This window comes from Octopus bimaculoides, chromosome 12 (genome assembly GCF_001194135.2).
Source record: "Octopus bimaculoides isolate UCB-OBI-ISO-001 chromosome 12, ASM119413v2, whole genome shotgun sequence".
Taxonomy (NCBI): Eukaryota; Metazoa; Mollusca; class Cephalopoda; order Octopoda; family Octopodidae; genus Octopus; species Octopus bimaculoides.
The window spans coordinates 56,054,992-56,062,541 of record NC_068992.1 but is presented as its reverse complement, the minus strand read 5'-3'; the positions used below and the strand labels follow the sequence as shown (position 1 = coordinate 56,062,541).

The 7,550-nt window shown below is 37.5% G+C and overlaps 1 protein-coding gene across 1 annotated transcript in view; it reads right to left on the bottom strand.

Moving 5' to 3' along the window:
- The window catches only part of LOC106870131 (tubulin polyglutamylase complex subunit 2), a 13,482-nt gene extending 6,953 nt beyond the window's left edge, over window positions 1-6,529 (bottom strand). The window contains exons 1-4 of the mRNA XM_014916123.1: window positions 6,177-6,529; window positions 5,321-5,400; window positions 2,413-2,500; window positions 584-727 (exon numbers count right to left, since the gene is read on the bottom strand). Of these exons, the coding sequence (XP_014771609.1) occupies window positions 584-727; window positions 2,413-2,500; window positions 5,321-5,400; window positions 6,177-6,237 (373 nt within the window). The 5' untranslated portion in view covers window positions 6,238-6,529. The remainder of the gene's footprint in view (window positions 1-583; window positions 728-2,412; window positions 2,501-5,320; window positions 5,401-6,176) is intronic.
- Window positions 6,530-7,550: the final 1,021 nt, after the last annotated feature.

Sequence of the window (7,550 nt, the reverse complement as noted above, 5' to 3'; positions counted from 1 at the left end):
TATATATATATATATATCTCATCATCATCATCGTTTAACGTCCGCTTAGCATGGGTTGGACGATTTGACTGAGGACTGGTGAAACCGGATGGCAACACCAGGCTCCAATCTGATTTGGCAGAGTTTCTACAGCTGGATGCCCTTCCTAACGCCAACCACTCAGAGAGTGTAGTGGGTGCTTTTACGTGTCACCCGCACAAAGGCCAGTCAGGCGGTACTGGCAACGGCCACGCTCAAAATGGTGTATTTTATGTGCCACCCGCATATATATATATATATATATATATATATGAGGGCACATGGCCTGGTGGTTAGAGTGGTGCACTCACAAGTGCAAGATCATGATTTCAATTCCTAGACCAGGTGGTGTGTTGCATTTTTGAGAGAACGATAGAATAAGTACTAGGCTTCCAAAGAATAAGTCCTGGGGTCGATTTTCTTGACTGAAGGTGGTGCTCCAACATGGCCGCAGTCAAATGACTGAAACAAGTAAAAGAGTAAAAGAGAAACTCTCCTGTCTCTAATGCTACTCTTTCACACGGCAGCAATTACAACAACAACAACAAAAATAAAGATTTCTCACCGGAAACTTCATCTTCTGATTCTGTATCAGAGTCTTGTTCTTTTGTAACTGTTTTCCCTGCCACTTTCTTAGACTTTCCAGTTATTTCTACGATGTCATCCACTGGGTGCAAATACATCAGTCCTAATGGATACGGATTGGAACCTGTAACATTCATATCAGAATGAGAATAAAGGAGTAAACAGATCTTCTTCAGCATCATCATAACTATGACAACCATCGTAATTTTCACTACAAGGTGCGTTATCATAACTATGACAATCATCACCACATCTCTTTCATTATCGTCACCATCATTATAGTTATAGCAATCATCACATAATCATTATGATCACCATCATCACTATAATTATAGCAATCTCCTAATATAATAATGAGTGTAGTGTTTATATATATATATATAGTAACGCCCTTAATATAAATAAATATATTTAAGGGGAATAATTTTAAAAATTTCCCTTATGATGTTTTTCATGCTGACTACTTGATAAATTCTTATTAAGATTTTATCCTATTTTAAAATTATATATAATATATATATATTTGTCCAGAATCACACTGGACGCAGAGGGGGAGAGAAAATAGTAATTCAGTGAAGGAGAAGTAGTGAGAGTAATAGGCCTGACTGAGAGTGAGTGAGAGAAAGGAAGGGGTGATAGATGAATAAGGAAGGGATGAAAAAAAAAAAACAATCAGGAACTGGTAAGGCCAGGGTCTACACCAGGTTCCACAGTCTGTTTTGGTCTGGTTTCTACAGCTGGATGCCCTTCCTAACACCAACCACTTTACAGAGTGTACTGGGTGCTTTTCACATGGCACCATCACCAGTGCCTTTTATGTGACACCAGTAGCAGTGCCTTTTATGTGGCACCAACCCAAGTGCTTTTTACAAGGTATCGGCACAAGTGCTTTTTACGTGCCACCGACACAGGTGCCAGTTACATGTCAAATTAAAGAAAATCTGAAAAATTGCCATTTCTGAAAAGAGTCATTGGAGGTGTCCCTACTTCTCACAGCATCAGAAAAGGGAGTTTTTTCAAAGCTGTGGGTGGGGGGGGGACCAGTTTCTGCAGGTAATAGTAATAACATTTTGAACAGATATATCTGTTTTCCATGTACAAAATGGTTTGACATTTCACTCATCACACTGTGACAAACAGACAGACATTATAGTAGCTAACAATAACAGCAACAATAACAAATTCCTGAAGGTCTGTCACCACTGTCACCCACAGCCCTCTTCCCTCCCCCATACAATATCAACCTCAACTACAACACAACTTGCTGCCCACCACCACCAGCAAGGCCAACACCAGTGACAACCATCCTGTATTGAGGACATTTATATTATCTCACCTTATGCTATCTCTCACTCTCTCCCTTGCTCTCTTTGTATCTCTCTCTCTCTCTTTGTATATCTCTCTCTCTCTCTTTGTGTGTATATACATATATATATATATATATATATATATATATATATATATATATATATATATAAATACAAGTATTTGTGTGTACACACAAATGTGTATATATACAAATAAATATTTATATGTATATATACACATTTGTGTATACACACAGATATTGTGCCTATATAAATATATGTTCAAGTATACACACAAATATTTGTGTATATATATATATATATACACACATATATATGCTCACACATAGATATACATGTGTATGTGTGTATCTATTTACAATTTGTGAAAAAGAAAAGCTCTTAGTTACATGGAGAATACAAAAGAAATTTAAAGGAATGAAAAAACATCACAATGAAAGCATGAGATAGAAATTTGAATAGAAGCTGGTATATAACTTACTGTCAATTTTGACTGACCAGGTCAGTTTTATTCCATTAGTTGTCAGATAATAATTCTTTAGATCATCAGGAAGTAAACAGGAATTTTTCTAAAATGGAAATAATAAAAAAAATAATAATAATGGCTTCTGATCTTATCTGATTGGAAGTGTTGTCATGCACATTCTATTATCTTGGTATAAAAGATGGGCTACAGCAATGTCAGTTGTTTGACTTTAACCAATTGAGAATGTCCCTTGGTGGCTGACCATATGTGCATCTCTGATCACAAGCAGAAGTAGTTGGGGAGCATCATAGCCATGTGTTGAGAAGAATTCTTTGGGGGTTTGGATAATTCATTTCTGGAAACATGGGTGTTTCATTCAACATCCTTAAATAACCCTTATTTAGGGACCTTTACTCAACCTGAAGAAAATTCTAACTGGGCCCCACCTGCGAGAATCCTTGACCAGTACCAGATCAATCCCAAAATCTAATCAGTTTGAAACATCCCTGAAAGTTTCATCCGAATCCATCCAGTGGTTCTTCAGATATCTTGTTCACGGACAAACAAACAAACATTGAAAACAATATCTCTGCCTTCGCTAAGGCGGAGGTAATAATGGTTTCAAATTTTGGAACAAGGCCAGCAATTTTGGATGCAGAGTAAGTTGATTAGATTAACCCCAGAACTGACTGATACTTATTTTATCAATCCTGAAAGGCAGAGTCAACCTCAGCAGAATTTGAACTCGGAACCCAATGACAGATAAAATGCCACTAAGTATTTTAGACGGTGTGCTAACAATTCTGCCATCATTTATTTCATTCATCATTATCATTTAACGTCCACTTTCCATGCTGGCATGGGTTGGACGGTTTGATTGAGGACTGGCAAGCCAGATGGCTGCACCAGGGTCTAGTCTGATCTGGCAGAGTTTCTACAGCTGGATGCCCTTCCTAATGCCAACCACTCCGAGAGTGTAGTAGGTGCTTTTACTTGCCACCAATACAAGGGCCGGTCAGGCAGTACTGACAACGGCCACACCCAAATGGTGTTTTTTACGTGCCACCTACACAACGACCTTGCTCAATAAATGAACCAACTTGGAATATCATCCAATCAAACTTTCTTTTCATTGGCCAAATACAATTCACATTGAGTTTTATAATTCTCAGTAAGATTTCTCACTGAAACAAAATTCTTCAGTTTGGACATCATGGATTTTAACTGGAACAATTTAAAGGAATGACAGAAACTTGGAACAACATGGCCACAGTCCAATAACTGAAACAAGTAAAGGATAAAAGTAAAAAGGATATTGGGTTAATCCTTTCTCTCTCTCTCTCTCTCTCTCTGTTTCTCTCCCTCTTTCTGTCTCTCACTTTCTTAGAATTGGTTACAGAGAATTGTGAGAAGGGTGTCGTAGGAGACCACTCACAGTAGTCTGTAACGTCAGAAAGGACACAAGACTCAAGTGGTATAATTAAAGATTTCATGAGTGCTCAGGCAAACACCACCCACACGTCAAGCATTGAGGCTTACTGATGATGATGATGATGATTAATTAATTTCTCAAGAGCCCTTACAGAAGATGGTCAGCGTCCTGTTTACTTTTGCATATTCAAAGACTGAGTCAGTGCAGTAAATATACATGTGTGTGTGTGTGTGTGTGTCAGTAGTCATGCCTGGGTGGTAAAAAGTTTACTTCCCAACAACATGGTTCTGGAGTCAGTCTTACTATGTGACACCTTAGGCAAGTGCCTCCTACTATAGCTCTGATGAAACCAAAGCCTTGTGAGCAGATTTGGTAGAGAGAAACTGAAAGAAGAAACTGTCGTGTGTGTTTGTATGTATACACATACATGCACACATATATATATTATATACACACACACATATATACATATATATATATATAAATTAAAGGAGATACACACACATATATATATTATATACACACACACACATATATATATATATATATATATATATATATATATATAAAAGGAGAGAAACAGTGCATCCTATATATATAGTTTGATAAATGCCAAAGCAAGAAAATCTTGGGCCTTGAGTCACTTTATTGCTTCTGCTAAATATCAATGAATACATATATATATATATATTATGTAGGTGGTATAAATCCCAGCTGTTTCCTCTCGAAGCACATCTGTTTATTCTATTATTACAATCCAATCAATTAGCAAATGAAACACACATAACGGGGAATAAATAATACCATAAAATTCCCAATTTCTTGTTTTGTTTTATATATATGTATATATATACAAATACATGCGTGGCCGTTGCCAGTACCGTGTGACTGGCCCTCGTGCCGGTGGCACGTAACAGCACCCACTACACTCTCGGAGTGGTTGGCATTAGGAAGGGCATCCAGCTGTAGAAACTCTGCCAAATCAGATTGGAGCCTGGTGCAGCCTTCTGGCTTGCCAGTCCTCAGTCAAATCGTCCAACTCATGCTAGCATGGAAAGCGGACGTTAAACGATGATGATGATGAAGCATTGGTCCTTGCTTGAAGTACGTCCCATAAAAAGTAATCGAAATGGTTGAGATCTAGGCTATTACTGGACCAGATGTTGGCCCTCACAAAAAAAAATGGCACCTTTTCACCAAGGAAGGTATGTGTTGCTTTTGACCCATAGCATGGGGCAGAATCCTGGATAAGCAGCACATTGTCAAGCCCAAGAAATGAAGTGTTTTGCTCAAGAATGCAAAGCACCACCTAGTCTGTGAACTGAAACCACAATGCTATGGTTATGATTGCAACACTCCAGCCACTAAGCCTCGTGCCTTTACTATTCCATCCCAACTTACCAAATAATACCAAATTTTTAGTTAAGTTTGATAGAATATTTCATGAATTCCTAAACTAACCAATGTAACAGAAAAGTCAAATGTTTTTACCTGTTCCCATGAAGAAAGAGCTTCTTTGGTTGTGCCAGTTCGTTCGTGTAATTTCACGTTACACACCCCAGTTTTAGTTTCTGTAATCAGGTATTAAAATAATTCTTAGATAAATTTAATAACAATGGTTTCAAATTATTGGTACGGGGCCAGCAAGTTCGGGGAAGAGGATAAGTTGATTCATCGACCCCCTAGTACTTATGTCCGGCAAGCTTAACTATTTTTGCCAACTCGCCGCCAAAAATAATAGACACTTTTATACATGTTTTCCTAGATATAGATAATTTTTATTTCACGGAGTTTTTTTTTTTTGGCGAAAGGAAAGAATATGCACACTCAGTGTTTAGGGTTAGGGTTAGGGATTTTGTTACGCCGAAAGCAGGTGGTGTACGGCTAACCAAAGCCTTGTGAGTGGATTTGGGAGACGGAAACTGGAAGAAGCCCGTCGTATATATATATGTGCGTGTGTGTGTGTATCTTTGTGTGTCTGTGTTTGTCCTCCCAACATCGCTTGACAACCGATGCTGGTGTGTTTATGTCCCCGTAACTTAGCGGTTCGGCAAAATAGACCGATAGAATAAGTACTAGGCTTACAAAGAATAAGCTCTGGGGTCGACTTGCTCGACTAAAGGCGGTGCTCCAGCATGGCCGCAGTCAAATGACTGAAACAAGTAAAAGAATAAATTTTTTCAACCATAAATAATAATTATAAAGTGAACTTCCAAAATAGCAGTTACGAATAAAACTGAAATCTCTTCTCCACACAACCCAGGGTTTTCAACATTTTATACTATAACACATTGCAAAACACTTCTAAATTAATCAATTAATGGCAATAAAATTTCATGAAATTTACCTAAATATTTCACAACGGAAAATGTAATTCGTTGCATTATTTCTGAGGCGTTTTCTTCCATTATAATGAATACCTGTTCAGGTGGCTCCAACAAATTAGTAAGACTTAATTTTTCAGTATGTTAAAACCTTTTATAGTTCAGTGGTAACCGGTGATTATTACATCCTTGCTTTTGTTAAATATTTCACTGTTTTATTTTCAGTGTATATACGACTGAATTTATGAGACTTCACTGGATATTATTCCAAAGATTTGCCGAGATTTGATCAATAACTGTAGTGATATTTTCAAGGAGAGAAATAAAAAGAAAAAGAAACATTATTTGGTAATAAACAGATAGATGACATTTTAATATCGGCACCGCCCCTAGTTGCTATGGTAACTGACCAATGTAAACAGAGCTCTTTCTCGCACACTCACTCGCTTTCCGTCTCCATTGTAGATTTGTTTTCGCCTTATGATTTTTTCCATTCATTATTTATCTCGTGGCGGAAGCAGAATACGCTACAGGTTAAATTCTTACAAGGAATCTTTTACTCACACATACATAAACTAACACTCGACTTACACTCACAGAGACACGCTTGCATTACTATCTTTTTCGTTTTTCTTACCTGAAGTAATTACGATCTTCTGTTGGATACATGTAAATGTATATGTATGGTAAATATTGATAACGTAATTCTCACAACTACAGCTGGATAGCGACATTCCTTTTCTACAATCTTAGATTTATTCTCTGTTACACTAATAATTCGTTGTAAACTATAGTTGGTTTAATATCTACCTTAGTAAGTGAAAACTCGCTAAGAGTTGAACGGACAGCAGGAGAAATGTTCAGAGGAAGAAATCCTGTCGAACGTTTCTGACACTCTTTTGCTGTTATTTTAATGCCACCTTTAGCGGGGTTTGAACATGGAACCTTTTGATGATCTTATCGTTCGGCCACCAAGACCACCGCTCGAACTTGCACTATTTCAAACTGAATTTCTTTCATCCTATGTTTAGTGGCTTGCTAGATTCCTTTCAAATTTTATTATATTTATAGGCTTTTATTTTCCCGATAGCAACATATCGATATCGATCAATATTCTATTAATACATTTTGTCTAGACTGTGATCTAGCAGAATCGTTAGTATGCCGGACTAAATGCTTAGCGGCATTTCGTCCGTCTTTACATTCTGAGTTCAAGTTTCACCGAGGTCTACTTTGCTTTTCATTATTTCGGAGTCTATATGGTTCCGGGTTCATTCCCACTGCGTGGCACCTTGGGCAAGTGTCTTCTACTATAGCCTCGGCCCGATCAAAGCCTTGTGAGTGGATTTGATAGACGGAAACTGAAAGAAGCCCATCGTATATATATATATATATAT